Consider the following 27778-nt stretch of genomic DNA (forward strand, 5'->3'; position numbering starts at 1 on the left):
ATTCTTGGATTTGATGTTATAGTGAATTGCTTGTGAATGCATGTGTGTGTATGTGTATAATTATTTGTAAGACACAAAGCTTATTATTTTTTAAATTAAGATAACTTTATAAAATGTTATTTTTAGAATCATTTGTGTGTTTCTTGACACATTTAGTTCACTGACCAAGTGGAAGACGAATCTTATTAGATAATAGTCAATTATTGTTTTCCTATGCACAATTCTATATGAATTTATAAACTGTGCACACTTTCAACTGGAAGGATATTTGTACTTTATTAGAAAATGGCATCTTTTTTTCCTCATTAACAAACAATTGGATAGATTTGTTGACAACCAATAATTGTTTAATTTTTGTTGGGTTGAAACTGTGCTGTTTGAAATGAACCCCAGATATGCAAGCTTCCTACATTAGTAGATATCAGTAAATTGAGGTAACTTTATTATTAGCTAATAGCAATTATGGTAAAACATTGACTGCTTATAAGTATCATTCACTGTGTTTAAGTCATGCAGAAAAAAAAAAAACCACAAGTAAGCAAGAGGAGTTATTCTCATCTCAGAAAACTAGCAGTCTAAGAAAGGAGGGCAAATAGCTTTTAAAGGGCTAGATATTTGATTTAGGCTTTGTATGCTGTACATTCTCTGTCTGAATCCCTGAACTCTGCTGCAGCACTAAAGAAACCATAAACAACAAGCAGTGAGTGTTCCAATAAAACTTTATTTATAAAAGCAAGTCATGAAGTGGATTTGGCCCTTGCTCTGTAGTTTGCCAACCCCTAATCTGAGTGCTGTGATGAGGCACAAGTGGTAGGAAAGTTACATAAAATTTTAGTAATTGTTGAAGACATTAATGCAATTGGTATAATTATAAAGAAGTATATCAAGATGTGTAAAAATATTTTACAGATGTATCAACTACTCTTCAATTTTTTAAAAATCTGATATACTGTACACTGACTCTCAACATCTCTACAGTGAAAATAATGATTTGGCATAGTCTTTAAAATATCTTGTAATAAATGGACAAAGTAAAAATAGATGTTATATAGCCATTTTTCTTTATTAGAATTTCATTTTAGTGACAGTCAAATCCTCAGACATTTAGTAGTACTACAAATTAAAATATTGTCAGTGTACAAAGAATATATATATAAATTGTCTACTTTTTCTTTGAAGAGATCCATTGGAATTTTATGTTGGAATGCTCATATACATTCATTAGTGTTTGCAAATTTATTGGAAGTTTATAATTTTTTTTCTTATTTTTTGGTGATAAATTAGAATGGATACGTTATAAGTAATGAAAGTTCCAAACAGACAGATTTTAAGTGAAAGCCTAGATTTGCTGGTATATAGTATCTTTACTGAGCTCATATTATAGTTCTCTTGAGATCACAAACTACTTAGAAGTGAATGCATTGAAGCAGTAAATAACTTTTGTCTTTTGTTATGCCATCAGTTTACATGTTTTTTTCTCAATAAAGTGCATTTTATAAAATAGTTTATTTTGTATTTTCTAGATTTATTACTATGAATATGTGGAAAAATTAAAAGAATCTCTAACGTTGCAATATCTGGAAAAGTGCATGTATTCTGTATACTTTGCTTCTTTGTATAGCAACCTCTCTGAAAATATATATTTGGAGATACATTTTTCTAAAATCTGGAAATGCAAAGTGAAATTGGTAGCCTTCAATAAGTGATTTGGGAAGTTCTGTATGCCTAACATTTTCAATAGGCTATGGTAATTAATACCATAGGCATAATAAATCAGTGGGTCACATAATCAAGTCTTTATACTCTTTCCAAGTTTGTAGGCTATGTACAAAACCTTTATGTAAAGGGCTGTTTGGAATTTCTTCCAATGTAAATTTTGAGGGAATTTTTTGAAGAGAGATACATTAAAATGGACTTCCATCTTTATTTATATGTCTATATTAATTGCATACAATTAATTCAAATTATTAGCTCATTAAATTTCATACTGGATAATCAATTTAAGCAAAATAAAAATAACAATTTACTACAACTCTGTATTTCTTAAATCCATAAAATGCTTCTTAATTTGAAAGGCACTGTGGAAAAAAAATTAATTGCATGCATTAAGGGATTTTTTTATTTTGAAAAGGAAAGCGGACACCTGAGTAAATTCATAGTGTCTTTATGCTATATTTGAGGGAGTGGGATCTCTTCCTTATCTTGGGCTCTCTTGTTTGCTTTTCAGTTGCTGCGAATGTGGCTGTGGGAGGGCTTCTTCCCTGTGCGCTGTTGCCCATCCAAGCCTAATATGGTTAGTGTTCCCTCCCGCTTTCACTCCTATGTGATGTCCACCTACATGTATTACCGTCGGCATTCCTTTTCTTTCTCCATTTGTGTACATTTGAGTAGAATAAAGTTGGCTTTTCAAAGTAAATCTTAACAAGTGATTTCACAATGGATTATTTCAAATTAATATTATACATATGGCACATCATTCTTATGTCAAGCATTCATCCTTCTCTTCTGAGACTTTTCCTGTAGTTCTGATTTAAGCCAGGAAGTTATGAGATTATAGTTATCTGTTCTACATTTAACATGTCACTGTTACTGTTGTTCCATAAAGTAAAAACCATGTCATACTTGGAAGCATAATGCTACTTCTGTCAAGGCAAAAATCACCTTTTCTGTCTTCCAGAACCATGGAATGATCCTAATGTAACTTGGATCTTCTACTGTCATATCATTGTGATTACATGTGGCCTTGGAAAACAAAACCACATTTAATTTCAAATGTTTTACCTACTTTTATTAATTTTAATAATGTATGAATTATTACAGATATTAGAAGTGATATTCTTATTTTGATACCAATGAAGTAGAGAATATGCACATTTTCAATCAGTGTCCAAATGGAATACTCTTAATTATGTATAAATAAAAATTCTAAATATACAACTGAGGTTCTGACTAGTAACGGATTTATAGGAATTCCTACACAATGGGGAGCTTCTTTGTGAAAAGTGAAATACTCCAGATAATTTTTTTTCTATACTAAATAGCCTAAATCCTTGCACTATTGTACCCAGTTTTCACTTGTAGTCAAAATTTGCCAATAAAATATTTCTAACATATATTAGAGAACTATAAAGTTTCCATTTTAAATTATTAGATGGATTCTTTAGGTATAAAGTAATTTTTGTCGCTTAAAAAATTATGCATGAATGAGTGTATACAGATGTGCAAATGTGAGAAGTGGTGGAATGGAGGCCAATGATCTGAGAACAAGAGAGAGTAAACAACAGATGATGTAATTTAAAAATATTTTTGTCAACTTATTAAAAGTTTTAAATTTGGAGAAAATTTTAAAGTTGAATATGAAGGTAAAGATTTATTCCAAATTATTTAACTTATATGGGAAATTCTTATGTGCATGACGCTTCAGTGTCAAACAAAATACAAAGTAAAATCAGGAAGAAGCTGAAGTATAAAGTTTGGCTTTATGATGGTTTTTTGTTTTTTTGTTTGTTTTTACCGTGTTATGAAAAACTAAAAATTGGCCATTGAATTGTCTATTCTACTATAGTGTCAATTATAGTTGTTAACCTAGATAAGTTATCTCTGAAACAAAATAGGCAGAATTTACAACTTAGAAAAGATAATTGATAACCATGCCTTACCTTGAACTACATCTCAAGGATACCTCAATGGAAGTCTGACCATTCATGAGTCTATGGCTTAGATAGTAGTGGCAAAGTCTAGTTTTAGCCAGATTGAAATGCTTGATTTAAAAAAGATACTATCTTTTTCTACTGTATTGTTGGCTTCAGGTGGTTTATAAAATGAATAAAAGAAAGAAGGAAGTAGGAAGGCAGAACTCTTATTTTACAAAAAAAAAAAACAAAAAACCAGTAAACTGAAGATGACAATATCTTTCTTTCAATAATGTTAAAAATTGTGAAGGCAATTAGTTCATTTGTATATGTGCATGTGTATTTGGTTGTGTGTGTGTTTGTGAAAAAAAAATTGGTGCACAAATGCATTTAGGCACTCAAAATGCTACCAGTCTTCATGGAAAGACTCCTGAAAAAGCTGGAAATATTTTTTAAAATATTTCTAGTAAAATAAAACAAAATAAAGCAAAAGAAACAAACTTTAACTGAGCTTATATGAACAATAAAAAGTTGTTTAAAATTTTTACTGAGTAGGAATCAAAACTAAAATATTTTATTGCTATATTTTGTGAAGTTTTATTTTATAATTTCAAGTTACTACAAATTTTATATTAAGAATGGCGTTTGTTTATATAAAAGCATTAGGAAGAAAACAAACACATAATAAAAATTAAGAGTTGGGAAGAATCATTTATCTATGAAGTCAGTAAAATACTAAGAAATCTGAACTCCCATCATCTAATTTGCATGTGTCATCATGCCAGCATTTCCAATCACCATGTCAATAATTTTCAAAAGCATTCTATCATCATCATTTGTGAACAGATCCATTTGCAACTACAGAACAGAAATTTGTAGACTTTTTTTTAATTGTACTTTAGGTTCTGGGGTACACGTGCAGGTCATGCAGTAGTGTTGCATAGGTACATACACGGCAAGGTGGTTTGCTGCCTCCACCGCCCCCGCCCCCGTCACCTATATCTGGCATTTCTCCCCATGTTATTCCTCCTCAACCTCACCACCTTCCACTGTCCCTTCCCTAGCCCCCGAAACAGACCCCAGTGTGTGATGATCCCCTTCCTGTGACCTTGTGTTCTCATTGTTCAATATCCGCCTATGAGTAACAACATGCAGTGTTTGATTTTCTGTTCTTGTGTCAGTTTGCTGAGAATGATGGTTTCCAGTTTCATCCATGTCCCTGCAAAGGACACAAACTCGTATTTTATGGCTGCATAGGCATTTTAAATCTTAGAATTCCATTGTTTTTCATGTTTTGAAAGATCACTCATGAATATATATGTGGTTGGTTTTAACCTTAATGTAATATGATGCATATACATTTAAACTGTCCATTGTAAATGCATCGACTCTCTTAGAAATACTCTGAGATAACTTGTGGAAATTTAGGTTCCAAAGAAGATTGTTTCAACACCATTCATCTAGATTCTTGGCTCAGCAATTTCAATATGTTGACACTTTTGCAAGGCTCTGAGATTCTGATTTTTAATCTGTCATATTTCCCACCAGGAAACCACATCTATTATTTTTAAAATACATGATGTGCCATTTATAAGATGATATTTGTAATTACATGTTGCCTTTTAAATCATTTTATCTCAAATTATTTTCATCAGTGTAGTTGTCTGCTTGCTTTATTGTGACATTCATAAACCTAATGTTAATATTCCAAATGTTCTCCCTGCTTTGACTGAAATCTATCCAGTGATAAAAGCTATTTCTGTACTACTTGTGAATGAAACTCAGAAGCCTAAAGTTTAAAGTTATATCCTCAAGGCTGCCCACAATTTTAGCAAAGGTATCATTTAAGTTGCCTTTGCCTTTATTGCCACCTCAACCAGTTTAATGTTCTAATTATGGTTTTACTTCTCAACAAAAAAATCTGTTTTTACAAACAACCAATTTTGAATTGATAGTTTTAATGTAATAAGATACTAATGTCTGTACTTTCTGAAATGTTACCCTTTATCCCTGAATATTCATCTGTGTTTGTGCTTACAGAAACCGATGTATATTTATAGCATATTTATTTTAAATCCATGTAAAATATTGTATAGTCCCAAAGTAGCCATGTCTTGCATTTCTTAAATTCAAACATATCAGATTGTTTTCTTTATGCATTAGGGTTAATGATTTTCAGTGGCTTCATATTATTTACTGCATCTGCTGAGGGATTTAAGTGGGAAGGTAAAAGTAGTCACTATTTTGAAAATAGAGCCGTTAAATTCTCATTTTATTTATTTACCTATTATGTGACATGTAGAAAAAAACCTCATTTTTAAAGACTTTTTAATTTTAAAAATAAATCAGAGACAAATGAACTGTAGCATAACTCATAAATCAGACACACAATGCAGAGATTAAAAACAAAATCCAAACAAAACAATTTTCTCTAGCCAAAGGATCATTATTTCTTTGAAACATTAACTATTATCCTAATATCTCAATGCATTTTTATTTTTCTATATTAACTCTAAGTTTTTCAAAATGTGAAATAAGAAATTTTAGTTTCATACACACTTTACATAAATTATTTTATTCATTTGTTTTATCTGCTGGGGGAGTGTGGAAGCACTCTTCCCTTTTAAACAGCAGGAAAGTGGAGTAAAGAATAGAACTATCCCTTTATAATAATTCTAGACATCCATTTAAGTGCTTTGTGGAAGGCAGATATGAGTGTTGTTGACATGTATATAGAGTACACTAAATTTCAATTGAAGGCTTGCTAAGCAAAATATAACCATGAACTGCTCCAAACTATCCATTTTTTAAATAACTATAAAACTTCAGACTATAGGAGATACTAACTGGGCCTCCTCAGATTGAGAAATCTAACAGTGGCATCTATAAAACAGTTAAAAATTAATAGGAAATCATGTACTCTAGTATTAGAGTAAAATTTTTTAAAACCAGGGAGACTTAACTTTTATATGTCACACTTTATTAAACGTACTGTTACACCAAAATTCTGCCAATTACAACTGACTTCAACCTTGAGAATAGTCTATAATTTATCTTTGCATATTTTGAAGTATTTGAAATTGTTCAGGCTTTTCTATTATAGCTTAATTTAAAAGGATTTGAAGAATTTATTAATGAGAGATTTGCAATTTTATGTATATATTTTGGGAGATGTTATAAGAGTTTTAAAATTCCTTGTTTTTCAGAATATGAAGATACAAAATGATATATAAAGCATCAAATAAGACATAACTTATCATCTCACATGGCATTAATTACAAGGTTGTTAGCACCCTTGATCAGATGTGAGATAAGAAATTAGAAAATTATTTTCTCATTTTGTGTGGTATAATCTTACATCATTCCCATATCCAAGGAGAGCATGTTTTTCAAAATAAGTAAATTTCTCTTGAGAAGTATATCTGAAAATATATAGTAGGTAAAAATAGATTAGTTGCACTTTTTGTCTAACTTAAATCTATCTATGGAGAACTCAAAATGCCAGTATTCTGGTATTATAAATGAGGAAAATATAGATGAGTCACACTGTTCTGCTAGCCAGACTGCCTAAATATCCAATGACCCGTTTTACATATTCATTTGCATTCTTATTGAAGAATACTGGCTCATAAAACAAAATTTAATCTATGTTCAGTCTTTATTCGATACATTAGTAACTTAATGTTCTTATGCTTTTTTTTAAAATGAGAATAAGTTAGCTTAGCTTTTATTAAACCCACCTTTTTCTAGTTGGAGAAAATCTCAAAGTGAAAAATTTGAAGTATTTTCTAAAAACCAGTGTTATTCCTTTCAGGTTTCCAGCAATAAAATTCTTTATATACAACATTACGCGATGGTTGAGGTCCTTGTTATGTCAGAACGAGGGAGTGTCCATAGGTGAAGAAATGTGGCTGTAAATGAGGCTAAGAGTTTTTATTTTCTCTCATCTCATATAGATATTAATGTTCACTGTAAGTTGTTGCCTTTTGAATATTTTTGCTTTAATGTATAGGAAAAGCATTTCTTAATCTGGAAAATAGAGGAACAATACAGGAGTATCCATTTCTGAGCTAGGCACTGCATATGCTCACTTTTTTAAATAAATAATGTGCAAAAACACTTCTTCCCCTATTGCATCCCACCCTACAAAATTTATATTTAGGTGAAAAAAATATATATTGTATGTTTCTGTAGGCTAAGGCAATGAAAAGATCTGATAGTGTAGAGGCTATTGTTTTGCAAGGATTTACTGTCTGTCTTTCTTTCTTTCTTTCTTTTCTTTTCCTTTTTTTTTTTTTTTTTTTTTGAGGTGGAGTCTTGCTTTGTCACCCAGGCTAGACTGCAGTGGCACAATTTCAGCTCACTGCAAGCTCTCCCTCCCGGGTTCAAGCAATTCTCCTGCCTCAGCCTCTCGAGTATCTGGGATTACAGGTACCTGCTACTGTGCCCAGCTAATTTTTGTATTTTAAGTAGAGATGGTGTTTTACCACTTGGTCATGCTGGTCTCAAACTCCTGGTACTTTCTTTTGGCTATTCTATTCATTTATATTTCCTCATTAGTCACAAGAGTGCCATTTAGTAATGTACTGCTCTGTAAATTACTTGGTACTCTGGAATTCTTGACATTCATATCCCAAATTTATTACAAAATCCCAAATTTACACTCAAGAACTAGGTTATTCATTGGCTCTTCATCTGTTCACATTTTTTTTTCATGTATTACAAAATTTTTAAATACCCAAAATTAGATATTATGGTGGCAAACAAACTTTTAAGATTAGCATTAATATTACCACGAATGTGATATCCAAATCCTTGGAAAAGATATGGGAGAGAAATAAATTGATTTCTAAGTAACTCATGAGGTCATTGCTATATTTATATATCTAGCATCTCTCTAGTACTTTTAAATACATATTAATTAATGAATATGAATTATGCCTACAAATAATTTCTCCTGCCAATCTCTACTACTAAAGAGCAAAAAAACACATTATTTTCTAAAATAATACGGTTTTAAATGATTAGAAGCTGTGATTCCTCTAAATACAGATGCTATAGGTATTTTTAGTATGAATTCAAAGTTCATTAAAATTGTGATATGAAGCAAAATAATATATATATATATTCATATATATATTTCATTCGGAAAAAAGACATCATTTTCAGAAAGTAGGAGGCACAATTTACATAAAGAATGACACGTTTATTGACTGTTAGTCTGATTGGTTGAAATTATGCATCTGGAGCAGGTACAGAACATGACACTGAATGAACAGGCTTCCTGCAATGCTTTTTCAGTGAGCTGCCTGAGTGCCAGTCTCTGCCAGCTGCACTTATACTTGCTATTTCTTGTTGAGGTTTGTTTTAATGATGCTTCGGGGGGTTCCAGAACTTAATTTTATATGTTAATGTGACATGCAGCTGTATATGTTATAGAACTCCAGAGATGCCCGTAGTCAAAAATAACTCCTTTCTATTGCCCTCCTGACTCTCACCCTAGATAATGCAATATTAACTGCTCCTCACTAAGGTATTTCCCAGATTTTTTTTTTATGAGATCCAAAGTTTTATTTTCATTTTCATACAAGGAATTTGCATGCAATTTAAATATCCATGAAGCTTATTGAAATATAAAGACTATTTGAGGATACAATTTTGAAAGCTTATTATTTGTTTTGTTGAAGGTGGGAGAGTTGAAGGTGGATGAATGGATGTTTGTTTTATGACGTAAATTTAAAGAACATGTATAGCTTTAAAGCCTCTGTAGAATTCCTCTAACAAAGTCGTTTTTGTCAGTACTATTTAAATAACAGAAACTGGATGATTTTCCACAATTGTATTTTGAACATTATTAAAAAGAAATATTAACAACTGTTCTCTCTAGAGGCACATACATAAAGACTAAAAGAATAATTTTATATCTAGCAAAATTATGAACAATGTATTAAAATAACTTAAAACATAGCTTGAATAGACCAAATATAATCTCTGCATAGTTTAATGTATTTGTTTCTTCCCTTTCTTTCACTTCTGTGAGGCTATTTGAGATGGCTTAAAAACCCTGGAAAGACAACTGTCTCTAAGTGTTATGAATAAAATTTGATGCCATGAGATTCCTGTTGTGTATTTTTCCTCACTCAAGACCATTATATGTATTAAGAATATTACTTCAAGTTTACTGAAAATTTACTAGTGTTACCTTACTAATACATTGACAGTTTCTTAACGTGATAAAGGTAACTGTATTTTTCAAAAAAATGACTTAGGATGGATTCTGTTGTCCAATTTTGTTATATATATATATAGTTACACACTGGAAAATGACAATAAAATAGATTCACTTTACATCAAAATATACATATATTTTAAATATACCTTAGAATATGTCATCAAAGAATAGCCTCTGTTAGTACATGTCTAATAGACACTTCATTTACATCACAGAGTAGTTCTCAACCAATTTTGTAACAAAAATATTTTGCCAGTCTGTCATTAGGCTGTATTTTCTTGATCCATAAATAAATGGAAATTTTGTTTTTAAGAAACTGAATTTCGTGTTGGGAGCTTATGAATAGTAAAATCATTTCTTTAGAGTTTCATTAAAAATAATTTAAATATTTTCATTTTAGCCAGTTGTTTAATGTTGAATGCTTAATCATCAATTCAGTGTTCATTCAGCACATTCCTTCAAACATGTGTCATTGTGTAGACATAATCAAAATATCATTCTTTCATTCATTTACTCATTCATCAATGTGACAAATATTTTTAGTGCCAACTTTTAGGTGCTAGGTCACTGCAAGAATTTATAGATGAATGCAAATTGCTGTCATTTGAGAAGTTAAAAAGTAAGGAAGTCAACAAGTATACTCAAATGATTATTCTGCACCGTAGAGTGGAAATCAATAGAAAGCTATTGTGTTCCAAGGGGAAAATATTACGTTAAGTCTGAGTATTGGGAAAATGTAAAGAAGGCAAAAATGGAACTGAATTTTGACAGTTGGAAATTGTTAGGAAGAAAATCCTCGGTGGAGGAACCAATATGTGCAAATGTATGGAAGCATGGAGAAATATCCTGGAGATTTCAGGACAAAGTTTAGTAGACGAGAAGATGAACAGTTGGAGTTGATGCAGGGAATGTATGTTAGGGCTACATTTAGAAAACTTTGTCTTATTATTTCATTATATATTTTGCAGTAGATAGCTAATGCAATAGAAAAGTATCTTATATACCGTAAATTGGCTATAGCTATGCCTAGTTTAGTTTAGAAAAGGAGTTATAGAGTGGAGGAGCATTATTTTGAAGGCACTTATAGTAATGTGGAGGAAAAATAATGACTCAATTGAGGAAATGTTAATGAAAACAAAGCGATGGGTCATAGTGCCTGGGATTTGGCACTAATTTGTTGTGAAGGACACAATGATAAGGCTTTGTTTTTAAGAGACCAAGGCCGTACTGGAGTTAACAGGAAAAGAAGGCAGACTATGGTTGAAAGAAGTAAAGAAAAACACGATGATTTCGTTTACAGGTCCATTGAGTTTGAATGTTGGTAGAACACCCCTATAAAATCAATCTATCAGGAATAACAACATAACTCTCAAAAGGAATTAAACCAGTGAGATAGAGATATTAAGTTGATAGAAATAGATGGATCGAGAGGAGAGAGCCAGAGAAGTTTACATGGAGGACCTATGAAAATATCCATACATAAATGTAGAGAGGAGCAAAAAGCATCAGAAAAGTAGTTAGGGATTTCAATTTATCAAGAATAATGAAAAACTAAGATATTATTTGCAGGTTTGTGAATCTTAGGAGGACAGATTTTTCCAGTACTAAGAGAAATTCGCAAGCACTTGCAAATTTGTGGATAATTGAAAAAAATGAAGAGAGACAAAACTTTGAAAAGGGAAGCTGAGAGGCTTTGCAAGTTGTGGTGAATTTCATAGTTTTCTGAGTGGATATGAGTGGAAAACAGCCAGTGGAGCAACTGAGGACTCCAAAACAGTAGAGAGAAAAACAAAAATAAAAAACCTATTGTGCAGGGTGCTGAAGGCGAGGGACAGTTAGATCAGAGGCACCTTTTGGGGCTGTTTATTAAGAAAGAGCAGCGGACTTCGAGCTACCAAAAAATAAAAATAAAATAAGGTAAAAGAGGAAAAGAGAACAACAATGTCTGGTGTCTGGTATTTGGTGAAGGAAGTTTAAAAACAGATTTAGATGGCTTCAGACTTCTCAGTGAAATCTAGGCAGGATTGTTTGCTAAGTGGGGAATACTGGCTAGGGACGTAGGTCTCTTCCAAAAAAAAGAGTATTGGCATCATTGCAAACTACTAGTATGAACATCAGTTTAGGGTTGCAATAATTTCAATTTTTCTTCATGCCTCTGGGCTTGACGTGATTGATTCACCACTTTCAGATGTGGCTAATTCTAGTTTACTTTGTTCCAGGCGGTGTGGCTACAGCAAAGCAAAACAAGATCCAGAAGAGGAAAAGATGCATTTTCATAATGGGCACAGTAAGCAAATTGTAAAAAATAAAACAGAATAAAATAGGGAACACTTTATTGTTATTTAAGTTTCTTTTCAGGCTTAGAAGATTTATAATACTAACAAAAATATTTTTTTAAAGTAAATATTCTCTTACTACATTCCTGTAAAGAATATGGGCTTGGGTGTTTCTGGCTGGCTTTAGGCAATAGCTTAATGCTTTATTCAATTATTTAAAGAATACTTTCATTAAAATTAAAATAAAACTTTTTGCTTAATATAAATAAATATTATAGTTCAATTCAAATTTCTTGGCAAATTCTAATTCCTAGCAACAGAGTAGGTAGAAATCTATCATTAAGTAGCATTACCTGGTTAAATAAATAAAATTTCTCAGGTTTTTTTTTCTTCTTCTAGTATTTTAGAGGGAATTTACCTAAACAGGTTCTGTAGCAGCAATCTTGGTTCAAATGATTTGAAAAGACCATGCTTTAAAAAATAATGCAATAAATCATGTTTTAATAAAGAGTTTTAACAATTAGAATAAATGAGTTAAATTTTATTATTTTTCCTTAAATGTCATCATGTTAGTTGATTTGCCAAGTTAGTGACAAATAAATTTATTTTGTTTTTGTCACTCTGCCATCTTACATGTCAATATCATTAAAGCCGTAACTCATGCTGCAAAGCATTGAGTTAATTTCCTCATCCTATCATATTTAATATTATTTATTTTCAAAATCCTTGATTGAGGCAATATTAGTAACCTTTAAAGATGATAAAACCGAAACTCGTAGAATGTAAGTCTTGTCTAAAGTCATGCAGTGACAGGAGTACAGTGAGAAGCAGAATATATTATTTTGACTTATATGTCAGCCTTTCTGCACCATTACCCCCAGGAGAGTTACTTGAAATTATTTTTTATAAAATTAAACTTAATAATCTGTGATTATATAGAATATCATCTATATGAAATATAGCATAAGAAACAAGCAAGTTAATCACTAGTGTTTTGTTGTCCAGTTCAGTGAATAACATTGTCTTAATTTGCCTCAGAGACCCTCTAAGTATTATAATTGAGAGGCATAATTTCTCAGATATGTCATCACATATGCATTTCTTGTACCTGCAAACAGATTTCTAAAATTATAAAAGGAATATAGTTGTACAAACAACTGTAATTCAGAAGAGGGCTGGTTTGTGCAATTTGGCTACTTCTAGGAATTACAGATTTAAGCCATACTTTGATGCTAATAAAGTTTATAGTTTTGCTCATCCATCACAACTACCTGTATTTTAATGCCAATTTATTTTTACAGTTAAACTGCCAGGGGTAAGAACTTATATTGATCCACATACCTATGAGGATCCCAATCAAGCTGTCCATGAATTTGCCAAGGAGATAGAGGCATCATGTATCACAATTGAGAGAGTTATTGGAGCAGGTACGACAATGGGTTTGACTTTGACTTTTAATTTTTGTTTGTATTCTAGAATGAAATATATCAGTGTCCTGATCTAACAGAGAAGGGTTTTAATCTTTTGTAATTGGCTTGCATTCAAAGTGGTACGTAACTGATCACATTTTAATGCAAACTTCTGTGTAACTCATGCTTAAAAACAGCAAAAATATATTTTAAATACATAATGGTTTACTGTTATATATACATGTGCATATATATAGTGAATTTGTAATACCCAAAAGCATTTACATAATTCAGTTCATATCTGCCTTAAAATTGTTTCTTTTTCTTTCTGTCTATAACCTGGTTGACTTTTCTCATTACTACTACAGTATACAGAAAAAGAAGACAAAGTGATTTTTAGCTAGTTGCTTTTAATTTCATTGCAACTTTTTTAAAAGGTTTTTGTAGGTAAGACAGAGAAAGCTAATAGCCAGTAAAGTGTTTTACGACAGTCTGTTATTGTTTGTCCCAATGTACTATTTATTTCATGAACATCGGTAATGTAGTGTAGACTGCCCTTTTCTGACTCTTTTTTTTTGTCTAAGCCTTAGTAGTCTAGGAGTTCATTCGACCCTTATTACACTAAGAATTTCAAATGAGTTTTTGCAATTTTTCATCTTTATCACAAGGTGAATTCGGTGAAGTTTGTAGTGGACGTTTGAAACTACCAGGAAAAAGAGAATTACCTGTGGCTATCAAAACCCTTAAAGTAGGCTATACTGATAAGCAACGCAGAGATTTCCTAGGTGAAGCAAGTATCATGGGACAGTTTGATCATCCTAACATCATCCATTTAGAAGGTGTTGTGACCAAAAGTAAGTATGATGGCAAATTATATGTGTGTGTGCATATCATCAATATCTGTCTAGAATATTATTAATTTTAGGGCAAAGAGAAACCAAGATTATAATATATTAATTTCTCTAATATTCGTGTTTAGCGTGTATTTTAGTGGATTTTTGTTAAAATTAATCTTCAATGAACTTGAATTTTTATTTATTTTTTAAAATATATAGTTTAACCCATTTGCTATGAATTCAGTGCCAGACAAAAATGTATCCAGATAAATGAAGCAGTAAAGATATCAACTTTTTTTTTTGACTATTGGCTCTTTTACTTTTTATCCTAATAAAATATTAACTTCAAAGTTTTGATTGAGGCATTGAAGTTTAACAGTAATAGGATTGCTATAACCATAGTAATGCCACCTTTTATATAGTGGCAGTTTTTTATAGCCAGGTTCATTTTGTTTATTATTTTTTTAAAGATATGTTAATAGCTCTAGGGAAAGTAACAGCCACAGAAGACAGATAAAGTTCCTTGTCATGTTTTTTTGTTGTTGTTAAACCAAATCTCATTTTTTTTCTCAAAAATATGTAGAATTTTACATCTCTTTTAATTTGTTTTAATGTTTTGTAAATGTGCTCATGTAGTGAGCCTTGCAATAAAAAGATTTTAAATCATTTTCAGTCACAAATAATGTATTTTTGTGGCACATAACTGAGGGGGCTTTATTTTCTTTGTATCCATTATTTCTTTACTGTTCCTGTGTGTTCTGATTCCTTCCTTTATCCCTTACACCCTATACGTCACTTACCAAAATCCATATCTTAAAGAGATCTACATCTCCAGGAAGATGCTCAGAGAGGAATACAGGAAAAGAATAAAATAACCTACAAATGTGGGTTTCTTCAAATCTTAGATATGTTTCTTCCTCCAGTTGAGTACATACCCACACATTATTCTTTACTTGATGGCACCCCATACGGGGCATTTCTGGAGCAAAAAGAGAATCCTGAGGTCTTATCAGAAAAGTGTAAATTGCTAAAGGAAGGCAAGAGGCAGGATCAAGAGAGAGGCAGACAGAAGAAAAAACATAGTTTTTGAATGAAATAAAGCAAAAATGTTTTATTACAAGGATATTCTTTAATGGATGTGTGGAAATATGTGAAACAAGAATATGATATAAAAATATGGTCACAGATGCCATAAAATAAAATCAGAATTTGATGGTGGCTGTATTCTGTCTGAGGAGAAGAACTTTGAAAAACATCTGTGATAGTAAGTGGTGCTAGCTACTATAGGAGCAAGAATCATAACAATAAAGATTCAGTTAACTTATTTTCTATGCAGAAATGGTATTATCTAATATAAAACATAGTTCTTAATAAGGGTACCAGTAATAATACTAAGCAAGAATTTGATAATTTCCGTCTTCATCATCTCATTCACTTTCTGAAAATAAACTCTCACTACGACTTCCCATTACTCCATGGTGAATGCAAACTCCATAGGCAGTCAATCTACCCTTCCTAATCAGCTAAACTGTACTATTTAGAACAATGCCAAATTACTGTTATTATCATGGAAGACCATGTTACCTAATAGTCAAGAACATGGACTATGCATCTAGTGACGTGATTTGAATTTTGGTTATAACATAAACAATTATGTGGTTTTGCACATCATAAACATTCAGAACCTTAGTTTCCACATTAATGCTATGAAGTGAGACTACTTTATAGCATTATTGTGAAGACTACATGAATTAATATAAATGAAGTTTAGAATGGCCACGACACAGAATAAGTACTTATTTAGTACATAGTTACTACTTTTCCACTTATCTCTCTTCTTATGCTCTGAACTTTTGCGCGTGCATTTTATGCTTTTAAAATACCTTGCCCTGCCTTCATTGCCTCTTTCTCTGAAATTTACACCCTTATGTTCACTACTTGTTCAAGTCCTTTGAAACCTTATTTAAAGTCTACCAACTCTGTGAAAGAATTCCTTACCACTTTGCCCTGAAGTAATTTCTTCTTTGAACACTGTGCCTATGTGATAATTTTTTGCCTATGTGTATGTCTATAGCATTTCTTTATTTTGTATAAAAGTCTTATTCAAACCTTCCACTAAATTTTGTCTTTTGTTTATATTTTTCAGCTTTCTAGCTAAAAAAAAAGTATGTTCCCTAAAGACAAAAATCATATACTAAATATTTATGTAAACATATTTTATTTTTTTATTTTGCATAAATTCTTATACATACATATATATACATATATATGTATATATAATTGCACGTTAGGTTCTGAGGTACATGTAAAGAACATGCAGGATTGTTGCATAGATACATACATGGCAATATGGTTTGCTGCATCCATCTCCCATCACCTATATCTGACATTTCTCTACAAGTTATCCCTCCCCAACCTCCCTACTCCCCACTGACCCTCCCCTAATCCCCCCCAACAGAACCCAGTGTGTGATGCTACCCTCCCTGTGTCCATATGTTCTCATTGTTCAACACCCACCTATGAGTGAGATCATGCAGTGTTTGATTTTTCTGTTCTTATGTCAGTTTGCTGAGAATGATGGTTTCCAGACTCTTCCATGTCCCTACAAAGGACACAAACTCATCATTTTTAATGGTTGCATAGTATTCCATGGTGTATATGTGCCACATTTTCCTTGTCCAGTCTATCATCAATGGGCATTTGGGTTTGTTCCAGGTCTTTGCTATTGTAAACAGTGCTGAAATGAACATATGTGTGCATGTGTCTTTATAATAGAATGACTTATAATCTTTTGGATATATATCCAGTAATGGGATTGCTGGGTCAAATGGAATTTCTATTTCTAGGTCCTTAAGGAATGGCCACACTGTCTTCCACAATGGTTGAACTAATTAACACTCCCACCAACAGTGTAAAAGTTGTCTCCAAAAGTTCATCTGTTGTCTTCAGATTTTTTAATGATTGCCATTCTAACTGGCATGAGATGGTATCTCAATATGGTTTTGATTTGCATTTCTCTACTGACCAGTGATGATGAGTATTTTTTCATATTTTGTTGGCCTCATATATGTCTTCTTTTGAAAAGTGTCTGTTCATGTCCTTTGCCCATTTTTGAATGGGTTTGTTTGTTTGTTTGTTTGTTTGTTTTTTCTTGTAAATCTGTTTTAGTTCTTCATAGATTCTGGATATTAGCCCTTTGTCAGATGGGCAGATTGCAAAAATTTTTCCCATTCTGTTGGTTGCCAGTTCACTCTAATGATTGTTTCTTTTGCTCTGTAGAAGTTCTGGAGATAAATTAGATCCAATTTGTCTATTTTTGTTTTGTTACCAATGCTTTTGGTAAAGACCTTTGATCTATTACAAAACTTGTTTATTTGAACGGGTCCTGACTGAGATAAACTAAGACAACATCTTATGCTAATACAAACAAATTTCTTATATATTGTATATGCATTTTTAGAAGCTAGTATCAATATCAACAAATGATCATATCTAGATTCTGTGAATTCTAGTCTAAAAACTGTTACTGTGGTTAGAAAGGCAGTCTTAAATTTCTAATTTCCTTGTTTTGTTTTTGTTTTTGTTTTTGTTTTGCGTTGGAGTCTTGCTCTGTCACCCAGGCTTGAGCGCAATGGCATCTACGTTCATTGCAAATTCTGCCTCCCAGGTTTGAGCAATTTGCCTGCCTTGGTCTCCCAAATAACTGGGATTACAGGCACCTACCACCACGCCTGCTAATTTTTGTATTTTTAGTAGAGACAGGGTTTCATCATATTGGTCAGGCTGGTCTCTTGGCCAGGCTGTTCTCAAACTCCTGACCTCGTGATCCACCTGCCTCGGCCTCCCAATGTGTTGGAATTATGGGTGTGAGCCACTGCACCAGGCTCATTAAATTTCTAATTTCTTAATCAAATATTCTGCCTGATGATGCTACTCACCATGAGGCTACACATATATGTAAAGCAAAATGTAAATACTTACGATGTTTATTTGCTTTTACTTTTTATTCTATATGAATTGAAACTATATTTCCCCTTAATAAATTTAGCTCTTGATGTTCAATTTAGGAAGCCTTCAACTTGTTTTTAATTTACCATGTTGCAACTCACTCTATTTGTGTCCTTAATTTCATGCTTTCTGATCTGATGCTAATTTATTCAGCAATTATTCTCAACCTGCAGCACACAGATAATGAGACATAAGTGGAACTAAATCTTGTGATTTTTCTGATTGAAACTGAGGTGGGGAGTCTGAAGTAGCACTCCTATGGGTGGTGTCATCCTGAGCCTTCCTCTTTCCACTATCACGTGCCAGAAGTTTGAATCCCCATTCAAATTCCTTCTGTGATTTATTGTGAAACAGGAAACATCATAAATAGATACACATATTCTAAAGAGCTTTTATGACAAATGACGTAAAAAAACCCCACAGGTCTTGGCTTAATTGACTCATTTGAAATGCAAGGCACTTTAATGTAATAGACACAGTGCCAGCTTTTTCTATTTAATGAGATTCGGGAAAAAGATAAAAAGCAAAAAATGATAGTTTTTTTCATTGCTGCATCCTTAGTTCCTGAAGATTTCATCCCCCATCAGTGGAAAATTATCATCCAAACTGACTAAAGGAACATCTATTGAGTATTAGGATTAGTCATAGTTTTATTTCTTAATCTAGAATCATATATGAATAAGCTTAGTTCTATAAAATTAATGAATCTAAACAAAACATTAGATAACCATTAGAGGAATCTCTGTCCTTCTCTTTATTTCTATAACTGCAGAGATAGAACATTCAATTACATTGATTAAACTGCCAGTTTTGACTTATTGTGTAAACTTATAATTCTCTTTCAAATATATTACTTTATTCTGTCTAGTGAGATTATGTTCTTTACACAGACTCTATTATATATTAACTAACATTTATTTCAACAGTCTTCCACTACTCCTCCCATTTTGTCACTTTTCCACTTTAGTCCACTCCATACACATTGCCCTCAAATCACTGCTTTCCTGTCATGCTTCATCAGCAGTCAAGCAAACAACCCAGATGCATAGACTTTCATACTTAACCTGATACACATTTCTATTTTCCACTATTTTCTTTCTGGAGAACTCTACCTTATTCTTGTCCTGCCCCCTTGAGATACTTCACTCAGCTCTAAAATGTCCTCTTTTCTCTTTGCTTGACCTTCAGGTTTAATTCAAATGTGACCTCTATGAGATCAGTGTCATTTATCTTCCTTTTTCCTTCAATCCTGAGTGTCTGCCTGGCATAAAGTAGACCTTCAATTACATTGAATAGCTGAGTAAAGAAAAGCTTCCAAGTTCTACATTAGGTACAAGCTTCAAAATACAAACTTCAAAGGGCAAACGTTTTTGTTTTGCTCACTTGTGTGTTGCTAGATCCAAGCCCAGCATGTGTAGCACTTTATATATGTTCTGAATAAATGAATTCTCAGCCAGAAGTCATTGTCTAAATATCAGTGGCATTTCTGTATACTCTGTCATGCTATATGTTATTTCATAAATATATCTTCACATGTTTTATCACTCTTCTTATGCAATAAGCTTCTTGAAACTGGCATAGGTTTATAACCCTCTTTGTGTCTAACAAAGGGCCAGACACATTAGGTAATTTTAAAAATCAAGGAAATTAAAATACTGAATGAATAAATTGAAGCTATGTAAACATCTTAAGCTAGTTAAAATTATATAGTTTATGTTTAAATTTGAAAACATCATTCTATAAAACCATAGGCTTTTAAGAAAAAAATTAAAATTAATAGGAAGGTAATTGCTTGAAAATAAGATCTTGCATATACCACTAATAATTATTCACATTGTATTAAGAATTTACTAAGCTTAGTTTCTTTACATGTTATCTTTTTTAATCTACACAATAAGTCTATGTTATAGCCATTAGTATTTGTTTTCATTTTACAGAAGGGATAAATTAACATTAAAAAGATACCTTATTCAATATCATAAAACTAGCATGGGAAAAATGCCAGATTTTAAAACAGCTCTCTCTGACTTCAAAATCCAAACTCCTAAATATTAGATATAACCAACCTCATATTTAATCATTCTGCACATGCTTGACTGGAAACATTCCTTTATGCAAAAAATAGTAGTTGATCACCTAATCTATGCCTATTCTTACTAATCATTGAGGCTACAGCAGAGATTAAACCAACTGAGTTTCTGCCTTTATAGAAATAATTTTTTTAGGTGATGGAGACAGAAATTAAATGAACAAATAACTTAAGATAATAAGGTTAAATGGAGAAAATCAAGCTGAGTAAAGAGATTAGGGGTTGCTTCTGTTGAGAGTGAATGGTTCTATTTCACTTAGATAAGGCTTGAACAAATTAAAGGTTTGAGCCTCACAGACATTTGACGGCAGTCTGTTACAGGAAGAGGGAGTAGCAATGCTCTAAGGGAGCTTGCCTGGAATGTTCAACAAACAGCAAGAAGCCCATTGTTTCCACAGTGCAATGATTGAGAAGAGTCTTCAGTAAACATTTAAATTAAAGATGTAGTAGGAGAACCTATAAGGTAACGACTCTTTGGTCCCTGCAAAGACCATCTCTTAATCTGAACTTTGAAGACTCAGAGCGAAGATGAAACAGAATTTGATTTACACATTAACAGGACCAAAAAGGGTGTTGGGTTAAGAAGAGATGGTAGGACCCAGTGTTGAAGCAGGGAGGCACTGAAGGTACTTGACATTGTTCACACATCATATGGATTAGATCAGTGTAATGACCTAACATGGTAGAGGGTAGTGCTTGGATTTTGTATATATTTTGAAGGCAATTGCAGTAAACCTTCTGAATTGGATATGAGGTATGAGGAAAAAGAGAGGAGTCAATGATAACTATAAATTATTTGTTCTGAGCACCTCAAAGAAAGGAGTTGCATTATGGGAAATTTTGAGAGGAACAAGATTATCTTTGGCAATCTTGCCAAGCATAAGATGTTTAGCTGTGAACATCTTAAATTTGAGATGCCTATTAGCATACAATTACAGAAGCTGTGCATCAAGTTGGATTTACCTTTAGTCCTAAGAAGTAAAAAGAAAAGTGTTCAAGTATGAGTAAACTTGAATTTTATGTCTTCCATTTCATAAGAAGAAGTAAAATTATATGAACCAGTTATAAACAATGATACACATAAACAACTTTAAAACTGAAGTAGAAATGGAAGCAAGCTCATTAATTTGGTATTTGTTTTTCTTTAAGGCAGATACAGGTGTTTAATATATATATATATTTATATATATATATACACACTAAAAATGAGAGATTTACAAGTGTTTTCTCTGAAAGAATCTAAATATCAATCATCTATAAAAATAGGTTCATAGAGTTTTACTGACTTGCAGATTGTCTGTTAGTAAATAAAACTGTGTTTTAAAGTTGTTTTTATTATTAATAAATCAAAGTGGTCAGATTTGATCATTTTTAGATTCTCCATCTCTTCTGAAAATTCTATAGCTTCTGACACCATAATTAACTACTGTGTTAACCACCTTCACTAATGTAAGAACAATTATAGTCTGTTCTCAATTTGAGAAATTAACATCTATTGAGAAATTTTATATCAATGTAAATAATCTGAAATAAAGAGGATATTTCAGAAAGCTTGGAATTTCTACCCATAGAGACATTTTGCATTTCCATGCCCCTGTCTCAGATGAGATATACAAGATTTTGATTTTATCTTATTTCCCAAATCTGAAATTATTTAACTTTACAAAGGACTTGTCCCAACATGTTAGCCAGCAAAAAAGAACCATAATATAATTAAGATATCTGAGTACATTTCTAAGTTCTGTCTGATAGTTTGTTTTTATTTTTGTTGTTTTGTTTTTTCCCCTTTTAATAAGCATTCCTACTACAAGAACAAGATCCTATTTTCTGGTTGACCATTAGCCATTAAAAACTGATTCACCATATTTGTGTTATCCCAGGTTTCTTTGGGGGTAAGAATAAAAGAAATATCAAACAGCTGCAAACTTAGGGATACTAAATAAAAAACAATGCAAATAAGATGGCATACTGAAATAATACTATAAGTCTATAAGTATAAGCAGAGGTTTACTTTTAATCATTTATAAGTCTTAAAAAATATTTCTAAGAGAAACCCAGTGACAATTATTTTCCAGTGAATTATGAGGCTTCTAAATGAAATGCTCCCTGATAGTCCTAAGTGGTATCATGTGTTGATTGATGAGCTAATGGTTTCAGAAAGGCAGATGGTATGAATGTAAAGAAAATAATAAAACTTCATTTAGCTGCAAGTCTTGCAATGTGTCCTAGTTTAGTGTTTCACAAAATTTAATGTGTCTTGGGTATCCTGCTAAATTACAGAATCTGTTTCAATAGATCTGATTGGGGACTGGGATTTTACATTTCTAGTAAGTTCCCCGATCATGTCTGTGCTGCTTGTTAGAGACCATACTCTGAGAAACGAGGATTAGATCAGCATTCCCTAAATTGGTTTCACCTAACTTTGAGATGTCTTATGGCAAAGAATTGTATTACCAGGAAGGGCACATTCTCTTCTCTTTTGGAGATTTGTGATGGACATTAGCACCAAAAAAGTCACATAATAAATTTTAAAAACCTCATTTCTGGCAGGGCACAGTGGCTCATACCTGTAATCCCAGGGTGACAGAGTAAGACTCTGTCTGAAAAACAAAAACAAAAACAAAAACCACCACATTTTTTTGTAATTGTAGAAAAAACATACACACGTATGTTGAGATATACACCCTTAATTTTATTTCCAAGTGTACAATACAATATAGTTAGCCCCAAACACACTATTGTACAGCAGATCTCTAGAACATTTTCATCTTACATGCTGTAACTTTATACTCATTGAACAGCAACACCCCCACTTCCCTGTCCCCATAGCTCCTGGAAACTACCTTTCTACTTTTTGCTTCTGTGGGTTTAACTAGTTTTAAATACCTCTTATGAATATAATCCAAGATTTTTCACAATAGACTGCTTGGATCATATATGGGTAATGAGCACATATAAAAATATTTATTGACAGAAGGTGAAGTCCCAAACTAGATCTGCCATCAATGGTTGAATAATTAGTTATGACATATTTGTGATTCCCAAGTTTGTATTAACATACAAAAAATGAATATATGTGAGTATTTAAAATGAAATTAAAGTAAATATTTTGAATTTATAGGCATCACAGTATGAGAGAAAGGAAAGTGGCCTTGATATTCAGATAGATATTAATTTGATTCTCAACTTTACTCCTTATATAATTTGCTCTAGACAACTCAAGTAATTTATTGAACCTTTCTGAGCCTTACTTGCCTTCACTGAAAAAGTTTATTATGATATCACAGTTACAGAATTTTAATATTAATTAATAAAGTGCCTTATATAGAGTAGATGCTCAATAAATTTGAGCTCTTTTATGGTTATCAATGATAAAGGTAAATTTCTCAAATAATGTATTTCTGTCACTTCATGAACTCTCCCTGGTCTGGGCCTTCAGTAAATAATATAAAGTAATATAAAACTCTCTTCTGTGATTAAAATCATGTTTTGACATGCTTTATGACCTCTTTTTATATGGAATTTTGATAACATGCTTTCAAAATATTGGCAGATCTACTTTTTGTATTTCAAGCTGCATAATGGAAAATGATTTATACAGTTTTATTGAATTTACAAGGTTAGAGTAAGCCATGTTAATTATTGCTATGTCATTTTTGCAGGCTGCAGGAACTGAGAAAAAACATACGCCAAACTAAATGTAATTAGCATTAAAATGACTCAAGCATGAAAAATAATCAAATGGGTCCTGAAGTGTCCTATTCTTGTCAACAAAAGAAGATCATACTTGTTTGCAAACATTCATTTTAATTGCTTTCCCCCATCATGTAAAATATGAGAGGTGCTTTAGGTCCTTATCATCTTTCTCAAATAATGTTTTTGTGTTTCACATGACAACCTACACTGTCATAAATAGTTTATCTGCCTTTGAAACTCAAGTGACTCTAAGCTGAAGAATCTTACAGGATGAATGTCAGTGCCTATCTTCCTTTTTTTCCCCAAATACATATTATTCAGTTTTAATAAGTTGTCTGATCAGTGCATTCTCTTTAGAATATGAATTCTGTCTTCCAAGTTCAATGAATTTGGGGTTGAATTTAAGGTACAGATTTTCCCAAGAAAAATATAATTGTTATATGAGAATTCTATCCAAATCTGACTCACTAGACTTTGGTTGAGCAGCAGTAATATTTACCACCGACCCATAAATTTAGGAAGAAAGCCTAAAATATAAAAAAGTAGGCAGAAAAATAAAATTCTAGGCAAAGAAAGAGGAAAGAAACTGAAAGTGCTATAAGCAGAAATACAGTAAAAACCCTGCAAACATAAAGGACATGGGGTAAAGGAGATAATGATAACATAGATTAGTGGAGCACAAGGTGTCTGCTCATGTGATATGAGCTTAGATGTACCAAGAAGGAAAAGCTGAGACTATACTCTCCAGATGTCTGCTGGAGTTCAGTTCTTTCAATTCATTATAATGTGACAACCCTCTCAATAGATTTTTTAAATGAGGGGAAAGATTAGTCAGAGTCCAAGTAAAAGAGTCACACAGAGAGGATTTCTGGAATTATAAGCTGATTCCAGAAAATCTAGGCCTCTAACAGATTAGGGCTGATCTTCGTCAGGTACATACCCTTTTGGCTCTTTTCGCTGTAAGTTGATCGAAATCTTTCTATACTCTTGGTAAAAGACCCTGGAGTTGTCCATGTGTCCCCTTTATGTGTGTAACCGTTTCTTTGCTGAGTACTTTCAAATTCCTGAAATTGGGCAAATGATGGGATAATGCTTAATATCACGGGGTGATCCAGGATACTCTGGCATTATCATTGGTATACATTCTGACATATAGGTGCCTGTGCCCAAACAGTGGGGCTGACTCTCCTGGGACTTTCCTTAGTTTTGTACTCTGGAAAGAAAAGGACTTCAGATGGATATAAAATAGGCTCTGAGATGTGAGAATGGGACAAAAAGGGCCCAAATCAGAATTGTGTCTATTTTAGAGTTGTTTAAAAAGAGTCTGACAAGATAATTAAAGTTTAAGTTGCAAGCATTGTCTATTCAAGGTTGTCGATTAAAATCATAAGGATAAAAAATTTATTAACAGTTTTTCCTGTTGTGTTCTCAGAACCATTTACAAATAAATTTTAAATAATTATCTACTAAGAAATTTCATTTCTATCTAGTTTTAAAGTTAGTATTTGCCACCTCATCTCCTGTGACTATGATTTCAAAAAAGAAAAAGATCAGAGCTCTGACCATATTTGAACTTGACGAGCTGTTTATTGACAATATGGATAGACATGTGCTTCTTCTCTTCCTGGAACTCTGGACACCTTTTATTACACCAGTGACCCCTTCTCTTTTCAAGGTGCAGATTAAATTACATCCCAAATGCACAATCTCTGCATATGTGATCTCTCACCTAACATGGGCAGGTACAAATCTGTGTCAAATAAATTATTCTAGACAAACTTTTTTACAAATTTTATAAACTTTAGAGAATAAGGAAATGTGTCTGCCTTTGCAATATATTTGTCACATTCTATTTAAAGAAATATTGTCTCTAAAGTATTTTATAAGAAGATAATTAAGTGAGAATTAGACTGACTTCTCGTACCTTATTATAAACAGTGAGTTTTAAGTGATCTGGGAATGAAAAATTCTCTTTTCTTCCCATTTATTTCTTTTTCATATGTAATCGTCAAAAGTTCTATATCTATATTTGCCCTTCTGGATAATGTGATAGGCATACATATGTAAGCTGTCATTCTATGACCTGAGTCAATAAATTATCCAGTAAAATACAGGCACTTTTCTGAAGAATGTCATTAAATTAATTATAATGCATTTCACAATTGTATAGTCATTGTTTCTCTTTATTAATTAAAAGGTTAATTTAATTGACATGTATGGTAATTTTATTGTCATAAGTCTCCTTTTTCTTAACTCAAAATACTTTAACATTTAAGTTTTATGTCATCTGTTTCTATTAAAGAGCAATGGGGCATGTCTTAAAATACAGTGAAAATGTGGAATGATAAAACTAACAACTGTGTTCTAGATATTCTCTTGTATAGCAAGAATTTTTTATCTTGCTGTTTTCATCTTACAACATGTCACAATTTTATAGGGATTAAGATGATCCGTTCTCTTAGTCAACTTACATCTAGCAAGGAAGCCAACACACAGATACAAAGTTGATAAAATTTATTTTTAAAATGTTAAATCCTTGACTAGCAAATGCTGAGCAATAAGCACTATTTTTAGTGCCTTGGATAACCATGTGACTTGGTGGACAAAAAGACTATGATGTAGATGCCATTGCTATCCTCATTTTACAGATGAGAAAACTGAGGCACAGGGATAAGAAATGACTTGCCCAGGATCACATAATAGTGAGTGATTGTTCTGGGATGAAAATACAAGAAGTATGGCTCCAAAGTTTGTCCAGCTAACCTCTAGGCTGCATGTCAATGTCAGATATGGAAGGAGGAGAACTCTTTTCATCATAAATGATGGTTGCTAAGGAAAGCTTTCACATAGCAATGAGAACATAGTTTTAAAAAATAAAAAATATGTTATATTACTACTTCTATTAAATTAGAATTTATCCTAAAACTCATAGAATTATCCTTAAACACATTTTCTACATAAATTATGATATTGGCAAGGGTGTGTGTGTGTGTGTGTGTGTGCGTGCATGTGCATCTTAAATGTCAATCTGTTGTTTACCTTGTGACACATTTTTCTCACTGACTCACCCATGATAATAAGATATCATTATATCAGGAATTTGCTTCCTACTCAAAGAGGACATTTTTAAATGAATATATATACACATTATATATATGTAGTTTGGACACTAATAAAAACTTCTGGGTAAGCTTTTCCCCGATAAGACTGCAAAATCCAAGAGCAGCAGGTTATATCACTCTGTTTTCTTTTCAGGTAAACCAGTGATGATAGTGACAGAGTATATGGAGAATGGCTCTTTAGATACATTTTTAAAGGTAGGATTTCAGAATAATTTAGTTATTCAAGGTGTTATTTATATATTGGCTGTGATGTTGAAGTTGAAATTGGGCCACTTTAAAGCTTGAGTTTTTAATAGAATAGAAATTTATAGAGCCACAATAATTATACTCCATAGCGAATATTGGTTTGAAAATTGTCTTTTTCAGAAAACTCACACAAATCCTAATTATATGCCCCTAAATTTTTATGTAAGTATGTGTTAATTTGCAAAAATGTGTAAATAACCCAGGCAAGTCATTAATGAAGGTGTCAACTTGG

The 27778-nt window shown here is 32.2% G+C and overlaps 1 protein-coding gene across 16 annotated transcripts in view; it reads left to right on the plus strand.

The window, feature by feature from the left end:
• Positions 1-27778, plus strand: part of EPHA5 (EPH receptor A5) — a 355442-nt gene that overhangs the window by 295894 nt on the left and 31770 nt on the right. For 8 of the 16 annotated variants that reach the window (XM_002745798.6, XM_008993253.5, XM_008993256.5 and 5 more), the window contains 5 exons: positions 2228-2293; positions 12084-12151; positions 13442-13567; positions 14218-14403; positions 27434-27495. In XM_002745798.6, the coding sequence (XP_002745844.1) occupies positions 2228-2293; positions 12084-12151; positions 13442-13567; positions 14218-14403; positions 27434-27495 (508 nt within the window). The remainder of the gene's footprint in view (positions 1-2227; positions 2294-12083; positions 12152-13441; positions 13568-14217; positions 14404-27433; positions 27496-27778) is intronic. The other 8 variants (XM_002745799.6, XM_008993255.5, XM_078367966.1 and 5 more) reach the window with 1 other exon arrangement.

Source organism: Callithrix jacchus, chromosome 3 (assembly GCF_049354715.1).
Source record: "Callithrix jacchus isolate 240 chromosome 3, calJac240_pri, whole genome shotgun sequence".
Taxonomy (NCBI): domain Eukaryota; kingdom Metazoa; phylum Chordata; class Mammalia; order Primates; family Cebidae; genus Callithrix; species Callithrix jacchus.